We start from the raw sequence: 22,363 nt of genomic DNA, 5'->3' as shown, positions 1-22,363 counted from the left end.
GTATTATACATGGAGATCATATCCCCCCTTATGTATTATACATGGAGATCATATCCCCCTTAATCTTCTATTTTCAAGAGAGAATAAATTCAGTTCCTCTAATCTTTCCTCATAGCTGAGCTCCTCCATGCCTCGTATCAGTTTGGTTTCCCTTCTCTGTACTTTCTCCAGTTCCCCAACGTTCTTTTTGTGAATTGGTGCCCGAAACTGAACTGCATATTCCAGATGAGGCATTATTAATGATCTAATGATTTATACCGAATATACAGAATATTCACATTCATGTAGGAAGTTAGGTTGTGGGAGGTTAGTTAATCTTAAACTTATTTAAATCAATGTTAAAGGACTGAAAGAGCAATTCCAAAGTTAAAACTAGATGGAGAAAACAGAAGGCCTCCCATTACCTCCACCCTTAAACTTTCTTTACACATCATTCCTTCTCCCAGAAAAAGCCTTTCCACACCCAATAGTCCTACAACCTAACTCAGTCATGGCAAGGGGCCATCAGCAGGCATGTACAGTACATGACCAGGGTAAGCCTAAAGTAATTTCTAGAATACTTTCAAACTTCATCTCCTGAAGGAACCGAGTAGAATGATAGGTTCCCTATCCTCTCACTGCAACAATATCGAAGGACTTTCAGCATTTTCTCCTTTCTCTGGGCAAATGTTGGAAAATTATTACTGGCAACAAAGGGATTTCTTGGTGCAAGTGGTTTGGCACATTACATCATTCCCTGGATGAGAAACAGAAGACCTGGGTTGGGTTCTCTACCTATGAGTTTTAGGGCTAATTTTACAGTTTAGACTGAAGTATTTATTTTGAAAGACCCTAGATCCTTGCTCATCCAGGGCAATGGGACAGAATCTCTTTAAAGCACACCTCCCAACAATCTTACACTCGCCTTTACAGTCCTCCCCTGTCTCTCCTCCTTCTGTTGGCTGTCACCACAATTACCCGGTGCTTCCAGGTATGGGGAACTTATGACCTACATTGGCTATGACTTACGAATGATAGGCAAGGGAGTGATGTGAAGGTAGTATTAGATGGCAGTTTAAAGTGGTGGGGGTTTCTCTTTGCCCTAATTGGGTAAGGTGACAGGGTCTCTTTGGGAGCCCTCTAAGAAGCCAGACCTCCAGGAACTATTGTGATATATTTAGAACTATTATGGTACAAAATTGTTAATTTCACCAAGCCTGGAACTGAGAGCATAATGTTGTGGATTTCTCACCAGCTGAAAATGGCATGAAGGCCATTCGATTGCGGAACTGGCCCTCCTCATCCAGGAAATGCCCAGGGTCGAACTGTTCTGGTGTCTCCCATTGAGAGGGGTCATTAAGCACTGATGTCAGGAATGGGATGATGGTGGTGCCCTGTTAAAGAAGATAAAGAGAGTACCCGGAATACATAAGGACAATCACATCATACATGCTCAGTGCCAATGAAATCATGCCGGAGCCTGTAACAAGCTGAATACACAAATGTAACTTTGAATGTGATTCTTTGTATAATGAAGATGAGTAAAATTATGAGACGGGTATAGGAAGTATACTGGTGCCCAGGCAGAAATACAGAAATGTTTGTTACTGGCTTTTCTACACTGCTGTGTATACATTCTGCTAAGGTAAATATTAAAAGAGACAAACTCATAATGAACAGGCTGTAAGACATATAAATGCTAGCTGGCCATATACAGTACAAGACATGTAGGCAGCCACTTTTCTGGATGGCAAAAATATAATCCCATAAAATCCATTTTTGTCTGCACAGTCTGGCACAAACATGGTCTGACATGTATCATAGGCAAATACCTTTGGGATGTTGTATCCATGGAAGTGAATGTCTTTGGTCACGGCGTGGAAGATAGCAGTTGGCGCCAGGTCTAGAACTCTCTGCATTTCATGGATGACAGCATTGGTGTATGGCAGTTGTGGTCTGTCTTCCATTGTAGGTGGGTGCAGCGACTGAGTCACCTCATCAATTTCCTTTTGGACCTTTGCTGAAATGTGAAAGGAGTTACTTGTGACATCAAAAAATGTCTGTTAACTGATGAATGAGGGCTTCCAGCATGGAGACCGTTGGCCAATGCTAGCCAGTACCAGCTGGAGTCTGGAAAGAAAAGGAGAGCACACTATTGTAATGTTGTGTGATTATTGAAGGACTATAGCCAGTACAACTATCACTCATCCTATTCAGTTGCCCAATACTTGGTAACACTCAGAGCTCCATCAGTTATCTCCATGCAACCATCAAACAACTAGCTGCCTCCTTAGGCACTATGCAGTCCTTGGCCAGAGATGGTCTCCGGATTTTGCTATTCTAAAGAGGTGCACAGAAGAGATATTTGGTGTTTAAAAGGGAGATGTGGCCCATGTGTTCCATGAAACATGTAGATATGAATAAAGTTTTTTTTTGGGCTATCATTCTTCTCCTAAATGTCTTTTCAGAGAACCTCCTAGGTCAGTGATGGCGAACTTATGGCACGCGTGCCAGAGCTGGCACGCAGAGCCATCTCAGTGGGCACGCCAGGAAGAAGAGGAAGATGAGCGCACACGGACCACGCACACTGACCGGCCATCCAGATCTCGTCCACACTGGACCCCCATCAAACTACATCTCCCATATGTCTCTGGGACCAGGGTGGGTGTGGACGAGAGGAAACGGCTCCTATGCGGATCTGGCACCAGGGGTGATGTAGCCGGGGATGGGCGTGGAAGAGAGGAAGAGGCTCCCACACTGCTCCGGGGCCAGGGGCAACGTGTTCAGCGTGGATGGGAATGAGCTGCTGGGCTGGAAGCCACACCGACACTGCCAGAGGTGAGATTAACTGCTTGCCAACCATGCTATAGCCAAAAGATGGCTACAGTGTGGTTGTCTAGTTCTGGGAGGGCGTCCCAGAACGCGAACCCAGTGGCACACACCCTGGGGTGCCGGTGATCGCTGTGTCCTATGGATACAGCTGATCACGTGATAAGGTAAAAGGCCAATCACAGCAGGCTTTTACCACGTGATCAACTGTATCCAATGACACAGCTGATCACAATGTAAATACAGTTGCTGGTTATTGGCTGCACACTGTCATAGATTGAAGAAAGTACTGCAGATAACTGGTAAATGTGACAGGGGAGATCTGCACTAATAATCAGGGCATTGATTATCAGTGCCGTTCAGCAGTGCCCAGCAATGCCGCCCAGCAGTGCCCAGTAGTGTCACCCATCAGTGCCCAGCAGTGTCGCCTGTCAGTGCTGCCCAGCAGTGCCACCTGTCAGTGCCCAGCAGTGTCGCCCATCAGTGCTGCCCATCAGTGCCACCCATCAATGATGCCCAGCAGTGCCGCCAGTCAGTGCTGTCTGTCAGTGCCTCCAGTTGGTGCTATCAGTCAGTGCCGCTTATCAGTGCCCATCATTGCTGAATATCAGTGCATCATCAGTGCCTCCTGATCAATGCACACCAGTGCCACCTTATCAGTGCTACCTATCTGTGCCGCCTCATCAATGCCCATCAGTGCTGCCTATCAGTGCAGCCTCACCAACGCACATCAAAGAAGAAATATTACCTGTTTGCAAAATTTTGTAATAGAAGCAAAGCAAACCTTTTATGTTTTTAATTTTTTGCTCTTTTTTCATTTATAGTGCAAAAAATAAAACACCCAGTGGCAATTAAATACCACCAAAAAAAGCTCTATTTGTGTGAAAAAATGATAAAAATTGCATATGGTTACAGTGTTGCATGACCGCACAATTGTCATTGTCAAGTGCAACAGCACTGAAAGCTGAAACTTGTCCTGGGCAGGAAGGGGGTAGACGTGGCTGGTAGGCAAGTGGTTAATTGCAGTGTTGGCACTTTGAAATAAAAAAGTTGGTTTTGTGTTGCAGTTTTGGGCACTCAGGCTCAAAAAGGTTCACCATCACTGTCCTAGGTCAAGCAAAATCAATATGTCAGTTATGTTGTGTTTGTGATGTAGTGTTGGATGAAGTGGGCAAGGGTTGAATATCTGACAGACAAATGTACCAGATTGTTCTGCATTCCACAATGGTTGTTATTGATCTTACCCTGGACATCAGAGTGGTGGGCCAAGAAGACCAAGCAGAATTTCAGGGTGGAAGCGGTGGTCTCAGAACCTGCTGATATCAGACTCACCAACATTGCTTGCAGGCTGACATCACAGAAATCTGGGTCCTCTTCGTGCTCCACCTGAGGAGACAGATGGGGGAATAAACCCAATGGAAACCAGCAACAAGGATTAACCAAACACCACATCAGGTTACAATAGCATATAATTTGCATATATAGAGTATTGTGCAAAAGTTAGATGTGAAGAAATGCTGTAAAGTTAGAATGCTTTAAAAAATATATATTTTAATTGTTTCATTTTATCAATTTACAAAATGAAAGGTAAGTGAATAGAAGAAAAATCTAAATCAAATCAATATTTGGTGTGACTACCCTTTAGCTTCAAACCAACATCAGTTCTTGCCATTGCACACTTTGTACAATTGAACAAAGTCAGGGATTTTGTAGGATTAGAGTCAAGTGTATGAGTAGCCAATTATACCAAGCAGGTGCTAAAAATCATCCATTTCATATGTAGGTTGGAATACAGTCATTAATTGAAACAGAAACAGCTCTGTAGGAAGCTTAAAACTAGTTGAAGAATAGCCAAACTCTGCTATTAAGGTGGTCATACACTATGGGAATACTGAGCACAGCAACAAAGCACAAGGGGCATATTTGCCACAAGGCAAACAAGGCGTTTGCTTAAGGCAGCAATTTTCAGGAGATAGCCCGGCAGGAATGACACAGTGACATGGAGATCATATCCCCCCTTATGTATTATACATGGAGATCATATCCCCCCCTTATGTATTATACATGGAGATCATATCCCCCCTTATGTATTATACATGGAGATCATATCCCCCCTTATGTATTATACATGGAGATCATATCCCCCCTTATGTATTATACATGGAGATCATATCCCCCTTATGTATTATACATGGAGATCATATCCCCCCTTATGTATTATACATGGAGATCATATCCCCCCTTATGTATTATACACGGTGATCATATCCCCCCTTATGTATTATACATGGAGATCATATCCCCCCCTTATGTATTATACATGGAGATCATATCCCCCCTTATGTATTATACATGGAGATCATATCCCCCCCTTATGTATTATACATGGAGATCATATCCCCCCCTTATGTATTATACATGGAGATCATATCCCCCTTATGTATTATACATGGAGATCATATCCCCCCTTATGTATTATACATGGAGATCATATCCCCCCTTATGTATTATACATGGAGATCATATCCCCCTTATGTATTATTAATGGAGATCATATCCCCTTTATGTATTATACATGGAGATCATATCCCACCCAGGGGCGGACTGACCATTTGGAAACTCGGGCGCTGCCCGAGGGCCCAGGGTCAGTAGGGGGCCCCATGAGATGCCCCTGGTACCTTTTTCATAGGCTTTTTTGAGTTTGGGCAAGGACACAGGGGCCCCATGATCCCCTATTGCCCGGGGGCCCCATGAGTTGTCAGTCCGCCCCTGATCCCCCCTTATGTTTTATACATGGTGATCATACCCCCCCTTATGTATTATGCATGGAGATCATACCCCCCCCTTATGTATTGTACATGGAGATCATATCCCCCCTTATGTATTATACATGGAGATCATATCCCCCCTTATGTATTATACATGGAGATCATATCCCCCCTTATGTATTATACATGGTGATCATATCCCCCCTTATGTATTATACATGGAGATCATATCCCCCTTATGTATTATACATGGTGATCATATCCCCCCTTATGTATTATACATGGAGATAATATCCCCCCTTATGTATTATACATGGAGATCATATCCCCCTTATGTATTATACATGGAGATTATATCCCCCCTTATGTATTATACATGGAGATCACATCCCCCCTTATGTATTATACATGGAGATCACATCCCCCCTTATGTATTATACATGGAGATCATATCCCCCCCTTATGTATTATACATGGTGATCATATCCCCCCTTATGTATTACACATGGAGATCATATCCCCCCTTATGTACTATACATGGAGATCATATCCCCCCTTATGTATTATACATGGAGATCATATCCCCCCTTATGTATTATACATGGATATCATATCCCCCCTTATGTATTATACATGGAGATCATATCCCCCCTTATGTATTATACATGGAGATCATATCCCCCCTTATGTATTATACATGGAGATCATATCCCCCCTTATATATTATACATGGAGATCATATCCCCCTTATGTATTATACATGGAGATCATATCCCCCCTTATGTATTATACATGGAGATCATATCCCCCTTATGTATTATACATGGAGATCATATCCCCCTTATGTATTATACATGGAGATCATGTCCCTCCTTATGTATTATACATGGAGATCATATCCCCCCTTATGTATTATACATGGAGATCATATCCCCCCCCTTATGTATTATACATGGAGATCATATCCCCCCTTATGTATTATACATGGTGATCATATCCCCCCTTATATATTATAGATGGAGATCATATCCCCCTTATGTATTATACATGGAGATCATATCCCCCCTTATGTACTATACATGGTGATCATATCCCCCCCTTATGTATTATACATGGAGATCATATCCCCCCTTATGTATTATACATGGTGATCATATCCCCCCCTATGTATTATACATGGAGATCATATCCCCCCTTATGTATTATACATGGAGATCATATCCCCCCTTCATCGCCTCTTCTCAAGAGAGAATAAATTCAGTTCTGCTAATCTTTCCTCATAGATGAGCCCCTCCATGCATCTTATCAGTTTTGGTTGTGAAGTAGCTCATTCCAAAATGGTTTATGGACTTGCAAGAAATACCCACAGCTTGGCCGTAGATTGTTGAACGCTGTTTTTCCAGCTCATCAAAAAGATTTTCTGACTCATTAGGAAAACTATATTGTGTGTCACCTTCATATCAACATTAAAGAACCTCTGCAGCTGAAAAAGCATGTCCTTGTTCATCATCAGAAGTCCATATAATTATGTATTCTTCAGAAAGGGGGTCGGGGGTTCGAAATCTGCCTGGGTCGACTCATTGGGGATAGCTTTGCCCACACCTCCTCTATGCATACCCAAGTAAAGAAACTGTATAATTTCTGTTCCCATAGATGTTTTGGGTGAGGTGCACCCTTATTTTGACTGTCTGCACTAGGGCAGTCTCAATACTGTCTGGAGATTCCAGCTCCAGTGGCTTAGGTCCCGCAATCCCAGTGGAAGATGATATTGGCCAGTCTGCCAGTTCCACCAGGACTACCTCAACCCCTGACACCTAAGGAGAAGCATTCCGGCCTTTGGGCTAAGTGGCCTCCAATGATGCATGCACAGACTCCTACTCCACCTCCATCTTCAACACCAGAAGAGGGTTGGTGGGACTGGGATGAGATTCTTCATCCTTAATCAATGTTGTATATACTTTTAGATATATTCTCAGATGCAACCTGCTGCATTTAATTCAGAGGGACAACGTTTCTCTTTATTATCAACCTCCTGATTGAAGAAGCCTTAGCCTGAGCCTCCCTGTAACAGAACCGGTACCCGACCACACTTGGGTATATTCCGTTATACCGCAGCTTCCCCTGTCCGAACACCATCCATGGACCACACCCTTGAAATCCCTCAGGAAAAAGACAGCACCCAGCTCTTCTTAAAACAGGAAGCCAACTTCATTTATTTTAACACAAAACACAGGATATATACAGAGGGCGGGGAAACACAACCAGGAACAGGAAATACATCATCAGCCCGCCCTATCAGTGGGAAGGGCTACAGGGAACCACCCCAACCAACCCAAGACACAGAACAATGGGATGAAGCACATGGCAAACAAACAATGGACAGCCATGTGGCCGAGAACAAAGGAATAGCCACATGGCAGTAGACAATTGGCAACCACATGGCAGGGACAAAGGAACACACACTATACACAAGACTGGGACATTCACATTTACACCCTGTACCCCTTAACAGGCACAGGGTGGGTTAAACATAATGAGGGGGACATGCGCAGAACAAGCGGTCCCCCTACCCCCAAAAGTCACTCCCGTCACACTCCCCTTTTGTGAAGCAAGACAATGCTATCCTGGATAATTTCACTTCTTTTGTGACTGCTTTGAATCTAGTTTTCATTGACCCTAACTGCTGCGCTACTGCAGAGGTAAAGTTGTTCAACTTACAGCAGGGTAGACGCTCTGTTGCGGTGTACACCAGGGGCGGACTGAGCATTTGAGCACTCAGGCACTGCCCAAGGGCCCAGGGTCAGTAGGGGGCCCCATGAGATGCCCTTGATACCTTTCACAGGCTTTTTTGGGTGTGGTTTGAGTGTTGGCGAGGACACAGGGGCCCCATAATTTCCTATTGCCCGGGGGCCCCATGAGTTGTCTGTATGCCCCTGGTGTACAAAACTGAAGTTCTACACTGCATTTCAGATACCACTTGGAATTCAACAGCGCAACAAAGTCAGTTCCGTTATGGTCTCAAGGCTTTTTTAAGTTCTGTATTCAAATAGATCAGAGACTTACAGTAAGGAGGAAGGAGAGACTGGAAATTCTAGGAAGTAATGGAGGCATTCATTTTTCCACTAGTCAGTTCAAAAGGGTCCAAAAGTGTTTCCAGATTCCAACTCCTGAACCTATGCAGGTGGATGGCTATTATAAGATCCATTTGTACTCAGGAGATAGAGAGACAACAGGCAAATATCTTATGTCTCTATTATGGAATCTCTGGACATTATGCAGGAATTGTCCCAATAAATTTAAAAAACATTTGCAACAACTGGCATTACAGTGTCTGAACAAATAAACTCAATTTCCCAGTCTGTCTCTCTTTTGGTTCAGGAAATAAATAAAGTTCAGTCTTTATCATCTCATTTAGTCATCTTGGTTAAACTTCTTGATGAAAGTGGTGAAATTTACCGGGGACATATGACCTTGTCCTGGAGACAAATGAAAAACTGCCTTTAGAACCAGATATGGGCATTTCAAGCTTTGGTTATGCCTTTTGGCCTTTGCAACGGTCCCACAACGTTTCAACACTTCCTCAAGGATGTTTTGCGAGATCTGTTGGATCAGTTTGTGATTGATATCTGGATGATATTCTCATCTTTTCTGATAACCTGGAGGAGCATCACAAGCATGTTTGCACTGCCTTTGAAAGATTAAAGGAAGAATGAACTTTACATCAAACTGGAGAGATGTGAGTTTGGACAAACCCTGATCCAGTTCTTGGGATACATTATTTCTCAAGAAGGAGTGAGCATGGATACCAAGAAGACCAAAGCAGTGATGGATTGGCCTGTCCCAAGCAACATTAGGGAAATTCAGCGATTTGTTGGATTTGCCAACTTTTACAGAAGATCCATGACAAATTTCTCCAAGGTAATTGCATTAATTATGCAGTTTGCCACATGACTTCATTTAAAAGGGAATTTCAGAAGCGGTGTTTCAGACTGCATGTCATGTTCCCACCTGTTACCAGGTGAAGTGTTCTGTTCATCCAGTAATGGAAGGATTTTTAAAATGAACACATTTGGTTATTGTAACATAAAATATGTAATATATTTGATTACATGTAAAGTCCGCCATATTCAATATGTAGGGCGTACCAGCAGAAGACTCAAGGATCGATTCCAAGAACATTTCAGTGATATTAGAAATATTCGATCTACCAATGTAGCTAAACTCTTTACATTGATGTATGCAGAAGACCTGTCAACAGTCAGCGTGCAGGTAATAGAGAAGGTTCAGACCACCATTCATGGAGATGATGTTTTCCTCTGTTGTGCAGGAGGGAAGTATTTTGGATTTTTCATTTGCAGACTTGCATTTCCCTGGATTTGAATTATGAGTGAGATGTTACACTCTTTTACTGTACAGTTATTAGTATATATTTGGTGTGTGTGTGTATATATCTATATCTCACACACTATATTGCCAAAAGTATTGGCACACCCCTCCAAATTATTGGATTCAGGTGTTCCAATCCCCTCCAAGGACACAGGTGTATAACATCAAGCACCTAGGCATGCAGACTGCTTCTACAAACATTGGTGAAATAATGGGTCGCTCTCAGGAGCTCAGTGTCTCCAAGCGTGGTCCCGTGATAGGTTGTCACCTGCGCAATAAGTCCATCCGTGACATTTCCTGGCTACTAAATATTCCACGCTCAGCTGTTAGTGGGATTATAACAAAGTGGAAGCAACTGGGAACAACAGCAACTCAGCCACCAAGTGGTAGGCCACGTCAGATGACAGGGTTTGGCGGTTGCCAGGAGAACGGTACTTGCCTGACTGCATTGTGCCAAGTGTAAAGTTTGGTGGAGGGGGGATTATGGTGTGGGGATGTTTTTCAGGGGTTGGGCTTAGCCTCTTAGTTCCAGTAAAGGGAACTCTTAAGGCGTCAGCATGCCAACACATTTCGGACAATTTCATGCCCCCAACTTTCCAACATGACTGCGCACCAGTGCACAAAGCAAGGTCCATAAAGACATATGGTCCATAAAGACCCATAAGGTCCATAAAGACCTGCACAGAGACCTAACCTCAACCCGATAGAACACCTTTGGGATGAATTAGAGTGGAGATTGCAAGCCAGGCCTTATCATCCGACATCAGTGCCTGACCTGACAAATGTGCTTCTGGAAGAATGGTCCAACCTTCCCATAGACACCCTCCTAAACCTTGTGGACGGCCTTCCCAGAAGAGTTGAAGCTGTTATAGCTGCAAAGGGCGGGGCCAACTCAATATTGAACCCTACGGACTAAGACTGGGGGGCCATTAAAGGTCATGTGCGTGGAAAGGCCGGCCGACCAATACTTTTGGCAACATAGTGTATCTTCCTATGGCAGAGTTTGCTTATAACAATTCTAAACATAGCTCCACTTCACAATGCCCTTTTTTCTTAACCTCTTGCCTTCCGCCTGCTGTTTATAAACGGCAGGGTGGTGGCAGTCCAGGGGTGGGTTGCCGTTCATAAATGGCACCCGCCTTTTCTAGCTGTGCTCGCTCCCTGGGAGCGCGCACCACCGCGATCCGGTGCCTGCTGTGTCCTCCGGACACAGTGAAACACCGATCGTCGGACGGGACCTCTGTACGAGGTCCCGATCATGTGATCACTGATTGGCGAATCAGTGATCACATGCAAAGTAGTAAGCAAGATGTCACTTGTGACATCATTGCTTACTACGTGTGAAATCTGTGAATGATCACAGAGGTCACATGGTACAAGGCTATTCACAACAGCCTTGTACCATGTGAAAAGCTGTGACCAATCACAGCTTACTCAGTATTTCTCAATGACTGCAAGAATGCAGACAGAGAGAAAGAGAAATGATTGCTTTTACATCCTTTATGGGTGTAAAAGCAATCAGTGTAAAAAAAAAAAAAAAAATCTTCATCACCCCCCACAAGTAGTACAGTGTCACCATGGTGACACTGTACTGCTAGGGTGAGAGTATGTAAAAAAATAAAAAAAAATAAAAAATAATAATATAAAAAAAATAAAATAAAAATGTAAAAAAAAATGTTTAAAAATTATAATTTTTGGTTATAAACTAATTTGGATTTTTTTTTTTTTACTAAAAAAATAACAGAATAAATTTTGGCCAAGATTTATGATGAAATATTATTTATTTGCAAAATTTTATTTAAAAAAACACTTTTTTTTCAACATTTTTGGACTTTTTCCTTTCCATAGTAAAAAAATAAAAATCCCAGCGGTGAATAAATACCACCAAAATAAAGCTTTATCTGTCTCAAAAAAATGATAAAAAATTCATATGGGTACAGTATTGCATGACCGCGCAATTGTCATTCAAAGTGTGATAGCGCTGAAAGCTGAAAATTGCCCTGGACAGGAAGGGGGTAAAAGTGTCCGGACAGGAAGTGGTTAAATGCCAGGTACCATCCGGTTTTTATTCCTGATCTCCCTATCTCAACTCCAATTCCTGCTATCAACAGATTAACTACACTGCAGGAGATTCAGGATAAATTGGTTTACAGTGCCTTGAAAAAGTCTTCACACCCCTTGAAATTTTGCACATTTTGTCATGTTACAACCAAAAATGTAAATGTATTTTATTGGGATTTTATGTGATAGACCAACACAAAGTGGCACATAATTTTGAAGTGGAAGGAAAATGAGAAATGGTTTTCAAAATGTTTTCAAATAAATATCTGAAAAGCGTGGTGCATTTGTATTCAGCCCCTTTTACTCTGATACCCCTAACTAATATCTAGTGGAACCAATTGCATACAGAAGTCACCTAATTAGTAAATAGAGTCCACCTGTGTGTCATGTAATCTCAGTATAAATACAGCTGTTCTGTGAAGCCCTCAGAGATTTGTTAGAGAACACTAGTGAACAAACAGCATCACGAAGGCCAAGGAACACATTAGACAGGTCAGGGATAAAGTTGTGCATACGTTTGAAGTAGGGTTAGGTTACAAAAAAATATCCCAAGCTTTGAACATCTCACAGAGCACTGTTAAATCCATCATCTGAAAATGGAAAGAGTATGGCACAACTGCAAACCTACCAAGACATGGTCATCCACGTAAACTGACAGGCCGGGCAAGGAGAGCATTCATCAGAGAAGGAGTCAAGAGGCCCATGGTAACTCTGGAGGAGCTGCAGAGATCCACAACTCAGGTGGGAGAATCTGTCCACAGGACAACTATTAGTCGTGAACTACACAAATCTGGCCTTTATGGAAGAGTGGCAAGAAGAAAGCCATTGTTGAAATAAAGCCATCAGAAGTCTCGCTTGCAGTTTGTGAGAAGCCATGTGGGGGACACAGGAAACATGTGGAAGAAGGGGTCTGGTCAGATGAGACCTAAATTAAATTTTTTGGCCTAAAAGCAAAACGCTATGTGTGGCAGAAAACTAACACTGCACATCACCCTGAACACACCATCCCCACCGTGAAACATGGTGGTGGCAGCATCATGTGGTGGGGATGCTTTTCTTCAGCAGGGACAGGGTATCAGGTCAGAGTTGATGGGAAGATGGATGAAGCCAAATACAGGGCAATCTTAGAAGAAAACCTGTTAGAGTCTGCAAAAGACTTGAGACTGAGGCGGAGGTTCACCTTCCAGCAGGACAACGACCCGAAACATCCAGCCAGAGCTACAATGGAATGGTTTAGATCAAAGCATATTCATGTGTTAGAATGGCCCAGTCACAGTCCAGACCGAAATACAGTTGAGAATCTGTGGCAAGACTTGAAAATTTCTGTTCACAGACGCTCTCCATCCAATCTGACAGAGATGAGCGATTCTGCAAAGAAGAATGGGCAGAAATGTCCCTCTCTAGATGTGCAAAGCTGGTAGAGACATCCCCAAAAAGACTTGCAGCTGGAATTGCAGCAAAAGGTGGTTTTACAAAGTATTGACTCCATGTATTGACAAATGCCGCCACACTTTTCACAGATTTATTTGTAAAAAAAAATTGAAAACCATTTCTCATTTTCCTTCCACTTCACAATTATGTGCCACTTTGTGTTGGTCTATCACATCAAATCCCAATAAAATACTTTTACGTTTTTAGTTGTAACATGACAAAATCTGGAAAATTTCAGGGGGTATGAATACTTTTTCAAGGCACTGTATACTTTGAAGGAATGTTACAAGGAGGCTGCTGGCAGACACTGCAGATCACTCACTGCTTTTCATGTTGATGATGTTTGGTTATCTACCAAAAATTTTAGGGTTCACGTTCCATCTGTTAAGTTGGCTCAAACGTTTGTGGAACCTTTCCAGGTTTCTGTTCAAATCAACCCAGTCACCTTTTACTCAAAATTTCCTGACTGTATGAAGATTCGCCCTTTTTTTTACATATCACTACACAAACCATATAATAAAAATCCTTTTTCTGCAAGAATTCTTCCACCTCCTCCACCTGTTGAGGCGCAGTGTGAAGAAGAATTTGTGGTTGAAATAATTCTTTATTCCTGGATCTTTTGTAACAAATTACTCTACTTCAATGGCAAGGAATGGACCAGAGGGAAAACAATTTGGAACCAGAAGAGAAAGTTCATGCTCCCAGATTGACAAGAGAGTTACATCAGAGGTTTCCTCATAACCCTGGCCCAAAAATGTCTAGGAGTCATCCTGGAAGGAAGGGAGTACTGTCAGTGTCCAGATGTGAACCTGGGACCTCTGAAGTGTCTGGCTGTAGCTGTTCTCACTGTGTCACCTGTGATGTTGGACATCTCCCTGTCTGATTACTTGAACAACTTTGCCGTGTATCTTGTTTCTGGTGAACCTTGAACCCTTTGCTCCCCCCATGAACATCCTTATTTTAGCTTTGTTTTTGCTCTTCTTGGCTGCCAGATTATTATGCTTTCTCCAGTTGATATATTGTTCCCTGCATGCGTGCTCCAGTCCTCATCTTTGCTATCACTCGTTATTAACCCTTGGCTTGTTCATTGACTATGCTTCTGTATGATCCCACCCAGCATGTACTTTTTTAACTGACTTTTGGCATGTTTCATGACTATGCTTCTGCTTGATCCCTACCTGTCACATCTATTACTGGACCCCGGCTTGCTCACCTCTTGGTGGGGCGATCCGGAGAAAGAATGGCTCCTTCTTCCAAAAAAAAGGGAGAGGACCAAAACCAACACCAGAATCCACCTACAGAGGAGAGTGCCCACCAAATAAAAGGGAAACCCTAACTCACTCCTGCTTTTACAGTATGTAACCCTAAACCACAATATTTAAAGAGTCACGTCGCCTAAAACTGGCAATGTAGTTAAAATCTAAGGCCTTTACACTTTTGTTGAGTAGCAGAGGCCTGAGCCTGGCTGGTGTACACATGCTGAGAGCAGTCATAGGTGTACATACTATTTATTTTTCTCATTTATATAACATTGTTTTATCTGGCAGGGTGGGCTGAGTATATAGCACCATACAGAACCATTTACAGAAAGAGATCTCATTTTCTCCACTGCAATCAATTGCATTCATATATGCTGTCACGGAGCTGGCCCTCCCCCCCCCCCATCCTCTAGGCTTGCTGCCTGTCACCCCCCCACTCCTCAGCAGCCCCTCACTCTTCTGTCCCATCCATGCTGGGACTTCTAGCCCTCTGTTCCCTCAGCAGCCCCTCACCCCCCTGTCCCTGGTAGTCTGGCCCCCTGCTGAGGGAATACACAAACAGGCCCCCTCCTCCCTTCCCCCTCATGCCAGACAGGGACAAAGGCCTTGTTCCCTGGGCGGTCCGAAGATCTGGGAGACAGGGCCCGTTGCCATGGTAACCCAACAGGAAATCTCGGGTTACCACAAGGCGCCCAGCTCTATACTTAAGGGTGAGCAGGAAACCCCCCTCTTCTATTCTCCTGGCTGTGTGTGTGAGAGAAGTCTGTGCTGAGGGCCAGCTTCTCCCCGACGCCCATCCCCAATCCTCCTTCTCATCTCCCTGGCTGACCTGACTGTCCGTGCTGCCTGGATCCCTATCTTGTGTGTGGTGAACTCTCTGCTGCCTGAAATCCCTTCACTGTGGAAGAATCTTTTGCTCTCCGTGAATCTGCCTGGACTTAACCCATTGCTCTCTGTGAATCTGCCTGGACTTAACCCTTCCCTGCCTGGAGCTGCCTGTGTGGATTAACCCTGTGTTGCCAGTGTGGACTGTAGCCCTCTGTGTCCGGCTCCCCACATCCAGTAAGTGGACTAACCCCGTGCTGCCCAAAGGACTGAGCCCAATTCTCCCCAGGAACCCAAAGTTCCACAAAGCCACCCCGCCCTTGCCTTACTGAACCCTGTGGATTACCATACCCCTATTGTTCCATATTGCCTTCCAGAGAACTGTACTGTGTTGCTGGGTCTGGGGTGGATCTGTGGACTAAAGGAACTGTTGTCTGTGCCCCAAAAACCTCCCCAATAAAAGCCCGCACATTGGGTTCCGTGCAATCTGTCGCTGTGTGCTCTCTGGTTCTCTTGACATGAGCATTCTCCAGAGCAATTCTGTGTCTGATTGGCTGGTATATGGCGATATGCCCAACGTTAGGAGATACTTCATATGGTGAGGTTTGGTGTACGTACCTCTTTTATCTTCAGCAGAAAATAATCAATGAAATCTCGGGGCGCCTCGGGCTTCAGAGTACGTTTGTGCTCCTTGATGTAATCTAGCACAAAGTTCTCCAGGTAGGAGTTTTCCTTAAAGACAACCTTTGGTAATAATGGCAGCTTGAGGAGGAATGGGAAGACATTGCAGACCTGACCGGCGGAAACACAAAGAGAAAACAGTTAAAGAATTACAGCGTATGTCATAGGCAATACATCTTTGCAATACATGCATCTTTCCCACATTTCATCCCTTTAAAGACTCTACAGGTACAGAAAAATACACAATGATCTGCCAGAATTACACTCCATTCCTAATGTTCTATTGTGAGCTGACAAAACATTACCTTTTCTGGACTGAAATTGCAAGGAATAGTGTCTGCCCTGCCCTGTTACCATTTCCTAATCTACAGAATCCCGATATACTCATTTCCACAACAAAGGGGATAATTGTTTTGCAGTTTTAGGTAAGAACTAGGAGGACCAATTGGACACCTTAAGATAACACAAGGCACAAGCTTCTCACATTGTGCATAAGAAGCTGCAGCAAGTCAAATAGAGCTCCACCTCATTTCCTGGCTGAAGGACATCTATCATCATCTAGCCCAGTGGTTCTCAACCTTCCTAGTGCCGCGACCCTTTAACACCGTTCTTTATGTTGTGGTGACCCCCAATCATAAAATTATTTACCCAGTAATTATAATTCAGGAGTGTCGTTTTTACCTCCAATACTGCTTCTTTCAACACAGTAGCTGTTTTCAACAGAGTAGCTGCTTTCAACACAGCAGCTGCTTTCTACACAGTAGCTGCTCTTTACACATCGGAAATATGTGTTTTCCGATGGTCTTAGGCGACCCCTGTGAAAAGGTTGTTCGATCCCCAAAGGGGTCGCGACCCACAGGATGAGAACCACTGATCTAGCCCTTTCATTTCATGCTGCACTGTCGCCAGCCCACCTCATTTATTCACTGGATTTCTGTTCTTTGACCCGTGGAGGCTCAGCATCACATGTGTGTAGGCAGGTGCAGGTACTCTTTGATTCTGTGGGGTGGGTTGTGACATTGTGTCAGGGAAAAAAAGAGTCTATAAGGGAAGTTCGCCACTTGGATACTCCATCAGACCTCTCTGGGAAGATTGGAACCTGATGGTATGCTGAATTCTCATGAGAGTGGAGATGGCCATAATAATGTGGGAAACTTTAAATAGGGAATGCCACCTCATTGGAGCATGCTTCTAAAGAGTGGATTGTTAGGAGGAGAAATCTGCTTGAAGAGAACGATGCTCAGAATAGGGAAAGGTTCCTGATGAGGAGGGAGAGTGTTAAGGATACTGTCTGGTGTCATTTTCCATTATCCTTCTGGTGGTGTATTCAGTGAGAGAAAGTGAATATTCTCTTCTCCAGCAGAAGCCGTCCTCTGGTAGTTTGTCTCTACCAGGGGCGGACTGACCATTCGAGCACTTAAGCACTGCCCAAGGGCCTGGGGTCAGTAGGGGGCCACATGAGATGCCCCTGGTACCTTTCATTGGCTTTTTCATAGGCTTTTTTGGGTGTGGGCAAGGACACAGGGGCCCCATGATCCCCTATTGCCCGGGGGCCCCATGAGTTGTCAGTCTGCCCCTGGTCTCTACCATATAAATTCAGCAGCCAAATATCAACTCTAATCTTTATCTAAAAGTCTTGAACTGTATTTGCACCACTGTGCTATTCAAAGACCTTGCCTATAAAGTTTTGTACCCAAGAAGTGTGTTGTCATTGTGGACCTCCTGCATCAAGGCCCTGCCTAAAACTTGGCGTAGTACAGCATGATATGGATAGTCATGCTCCCACACAGGCTGTCTGCCACCATGGTACTGCACTAACACTAATCCCTAAATACAATGACACAAACATTCCAATGAATTAAAGGGTAGAGAAGTTCCAGATTAGTCAATTCCAGAGTTGGCTATGTACTTCTTGGAGGAGGACACCAGAAAGGCTATCTGATAAAGAATGTGCTATGCTGGCACTGATCACAAAGTCATTTGAGAAAGTGAATGGCAAAGTGATGTCAGTGGCTGATTTAAGGCAACAATTCTTCATAAGGATGCAAAGAGAGAGAATGAGAGCATTGCCCAATATGCAATAGTGTGTCAGACATTATGGAACAAGTTAATTGAGAAAGATGAGGACTATGCTTGCCTGAGGACCCCTGACATAGTGGCGAGGGATCAATTCATTGCCGGAATCCAGGTGTCCGCCATCAAATGAGCACTACTGGACAGGGTGAAAGGAGCTAAAGATGTGGAGTTCAAGGACATTCTGTGGAGAGAGAGCAGGAGGATGCTGAGGTTTAGATAGTGGACATTAGGAGGAATAAACGTGCTCCTGAGAGAACAGTGGATCCCTTCTTCTCTCTATCCACACTAGAGACAGTCATTCGAGGGTTAACTATGTCCTCTGCCATGATGCAGCAAAGAATGACTGAGGTGAAATGTGAAATAGCACAGGCTCCCTCAAGGAACAACCCATTGAGACAAGACACGGAGGGGGACTGGAGATGCTGGCAGTGCATCCGGCAAGGCCATATATCCAGGAGCTTCAGCCAGAGAGCATAAAGAGGCCCTGTTCTCAGTCTGTTAAACTAGCTGTTCCAAGGGCAGGGTGACTACCTGTGGGAACCACTATATGTCCCAATCTTGACCGAAAGGTGATCTCAACCTCTCCAGTGGTCAAGGTGGAGATGGACTGTCCTACTATGGACTATGCCTTTTACCATTAGAAGTTTGGGCAAGTCACACTGCTTGACCCCTATTGGCTGAGATTGAAGGCTACTATCAACCTGCCTATACCCATTAAGGGGGTCACTTGAATGTCTGTGAGAGTGCTTGTCCAGATGGCAGAGCGGATAGGAGTGGTAATAACTCAGGATTTCATCCTAACGGATGTCCCGGTAGTGTTGGGCATGAATGCTCTGTGGGGGCTGGACCTAATCAAGCTTCTCAAGAAAGCCACTCCCATACAACAGAGATGTCAGGGGAACAGCTGATGTTGCAGAAGATGCTCAAGGCTTGTCAAACTCTAGAACAGAGGGATCCACCACCCCAAGAAGGGGGGTTGTTTGACTGCCCCCTCACCATTGGATGCAAGTGATGACAAGGCCGGAGTTAGTGTGTTCACTTTCAGTAGGGACCAGGAAAAAATTACAGGAAACAATGGCAATGGTCGAGCCATGGCAAGATATAGAAACCCAAGGATAGTGGCTGGTGGCCAGAATGCTGTCCAAGGTACATTGTGGGAAAATGTTGATACAGGTGGTCAATTTAGGTGACAGCAGATGGCAAGCAGCGGGCAGAAGTGGACACACAAAGCTCGCAGTTGCACTTCTCTCTCTGTCCCAGTATGACCAGTCCGTGCTACCCAGAAGGAGGGAAGAAATAGCAGAGGGGGAATTCCACATTCACGGCTGTGGGGAGGGTAAGCGAGATGATCAGGGATGGGGAAAAGAGTACCCGCTGCACACTGTTAATGCCAGACACTTCTAAACAGAGCTACTTGTTAGAAAACACCACTTCCTGATGTGCACCATATAGGAACCCGTATCACAGACCCTGTGTCTATCTTCACACTGATAGCAATTCATGTCACCTTACTCCCAGGTGGCATGTCATACTGTTGCTGCCGGATACAGGAAACACCCTTTTACTGTAACTACATCCTTGTTCTCTCTCCCGAGGTACCTTATATATCTCTCTCTCCCGTGACTCCAGTCCCTGGGCACTGCGCTGCAAGATTGGTCTCAGTATGTGAGGAGCTAGTGAAGGGTAGCCAGTACTAGAGTAGCCATCACTCTTGCCAGTCACTCATTTCTTGGCTAGTTGGCTGCCTTTAGCAAATGATACAACTATGGTTGTACCAACAATGGCAATATAGTCTATGCCACCCTTTCTCAACCACGGTGCCCAGGCACCCTGGAGTGCCTTGAGGTTTCTTCAGGGGTGCCTTGGCAAAATGTTTAAAAATTACTCAAAACTTGTATACAAGCCAGCGGGTGGATCAAGCCTGCCTTTTAGTTACACAAAGCCACAGGTTTTCATTGTGCACCATTACGACCTTCTAGCCGCCGGCGTCCTGACAACCAATGACATCATCCGTTGATAAGGAGGATGTCAGTTGCCATCACAGTATTCTAGTTTGATCCTCCCCCACCCCTCTCCATCAATGCTGGGGTCACATTAGCTCAGTAATGGAGGAAAAACTGAGGAAGAAGAGAAACACTGGAATACTAGTCAGTACCAGTGTGCAAAAGTCTGTTTGCTTTGGAAGAATAAATCACCTCTAATGTTGGGTGTCCTACGTGTGTGGATTTTGCCGCGTTGTATAAAATTATTGGAATAGTTTTTCACGTTTTAGAACGGGGTGTTCTTTTAAAATGATGGACAGTCAAGGGTGCCTTGACCAAAAAAAGGTTGAGAAACACTGGTCTATGCTAGACAGCATACTACATGCTGGACTCAAATGTACTGTATCTTCTGTAACTGTCTAGTCCCCTGATGTAATCCCCCTTCTTTTGATATGCCATGCATGCACCACTTTAAGACACTTCAGACCAGGCAAAGTAGATGTACAACTCCTGAGGTAGTCAAGGGTAACACAGGAACAGCTCTTCCAAGACAACTTCACATACACTCCTGTACAGAGTTTTTTATGTGCCCAAAAGGTAGTCATACCTAATTTAGCAGCGTTAGAGTTCATAAAGTAACTCATAGCAACAAGAGTCCAACAAGCAATAATCCACACAGAGTCAAACAGGTGTTAGCAAAAGTCCATGAAACTCCAGCTCTCTGGGACCCCAGACTGGGTTCCCACATGGGGGCTCAGTCTTGCAGCAAAACAGTTACATCTTTGTAATCAGGTTGAAACTAGTTAATAATGTGCTGCCCCAGATGGGTGGTGTAGAATTAACAGTATTTCTCGAGCAAGCTTTTTGGGTCCGACCCACTGGTCTTGTGACTAAAAAAAGGAACAGTGGTCCAGAGTCCAGGGAGAGTGAGAACGGGGGAAGGAACCCTGAGCTCTCTTCCAGCTTCTGTATCCTCTGCCTGATGGAGTTACTAATATCTGCTAATGTCTGGAAACCTGTCCTGATGGAAGGGGCCATTGGAGCCTGGGGTTCGCCCTGTAGACACCAGCTGCTGGAGAATGCCACTGATGAACCTTTATTCACATGGATACTACCTTTGCAGGTATGCCAGGGAAGCACATAGCCTGAGTAGGCTTAAGAACTTAGTAAAAAGTACTGTTCTTGTCTATGGGACTTTGTCATGTTTTTGGTACTTTTATTAAATAAATAATTAAACCTTGCTCTCTGCCTGGTCTGAAGTTCTTTAAAGGAGTGCAATGCAAGTAACCGGCACACTTCCACAATCCATGGGTCACTAGCACATTGGGGTATGAAGAGTCAGCGTTTAAAAGGTCATCTTAATACAAGTTTTGCATGATGGGCAACGGAGATCAACAGTTAGTCAAGCAGCCGGTGGAATAGCCTCTAGCAGTGGGGGAGATGTTTTCGGTACTCCCTACATCACATTCTGTCTCCCATAGCAACAGGGGCAGAGCTGCACCACAGAGGTTCCCATTCTGTAGAGAGGTACGGAAGCTCACAAGTTAAAGTGAAGTGCATGGTGGAGCCCACATTAGGTGCATGGCGGGGCCCACTCTGCTACTGGAGACAGTAATGGAAAATGCTAGCTAGTTGTGGTCAGTGTTTGGCACAGCCATTGCAAGCTGTAGATGGAAGATGTACATTTACACGGGGATCCGGAAGTTAACTGGAGGACAGCTATTGTGCAATTTTACACAGTGTACATTCATCTCTAAGAGTGGAGGCACACCTTAAGGTTGTCCCCGATGGCAGCCTCAGCCTTGTCCCAAGGCATTGGTGAGAACGACCCCAAAGCAAAGGTTCCCCATATGTAGGAGAGCGATCCTGTTGCAGGTCCCTAGCATAGCCCAAATGGACTCACACCCCAGGACAGTCTTATGTGACCCAGACTTGGTGCCCAGTGAGTTAACTGGGAAAACATCAAGGAAAGTAACACCAGCACTTGCCCTGTTGGCCCCTTTCCTACACCCAAGCATACACTGGGCTCCGGACCTCCAAGGACACAGCAAAGCCCCTATTTATACAGTATGACCTGTAGGTGGTG

General features: G+C 44.4%; 1 protein-coding gene across 1 annotated transcript in view; it reads right to left on the bottom strand.

Moving 5' to 3' along the window:
* LOC149431554 (cytochrome P450 2C29-like) overlaps nucleotides 1–22,363 on the bottom strand; it is a 64,966-nt gene that overhangs the window by 7,943 nt on the left and 34,660 nt on the right. Inside the window, exons 5-8 of the mRNA XM_089665474.1 lie at nucleotides 16,157–16,330; nucleotides 4,053–4,194; nucleotides 1,812–1,999; nucleotides 1,232–1,373 (exon numbers count right to left, since the gene is read on the bottom strand). Coding sequence (XP_089521600.1) covers nucleotides 1,232–1,373; nucleotides 1,812–1,999; nucleotides 4,053–4,194; nucleotides 16,157–16,330 — 646 coding nt within the window. The remainder of the gene's footprint in view (nucleotides 1–1,231; nucleotides 1,374–1,811; nucleotides 2,000–4,052; nucleotides 4,195–16,156; nucleotides 16,331–22,363) is intronic.

The sequence above is a fragment of the Staurois parvus genome, unplaced genomic scaffold (genome assembly GCF_062004578.1).
Source record: "Staurois parvus isolate SC_StPar_1 unplaced genomic scaffold, SC_StPar_1.0 ptg002208l, whole genome shotgun sequence".
Lineage (NCBI taxonomy): Eukaryota > Metazoa > Chordata > Amphibia > Anura > Ranidae > Staurois > Staurois parvus.
This window is presented reverse-complemented; position numbering and strand designations above follow the sequence as displayed.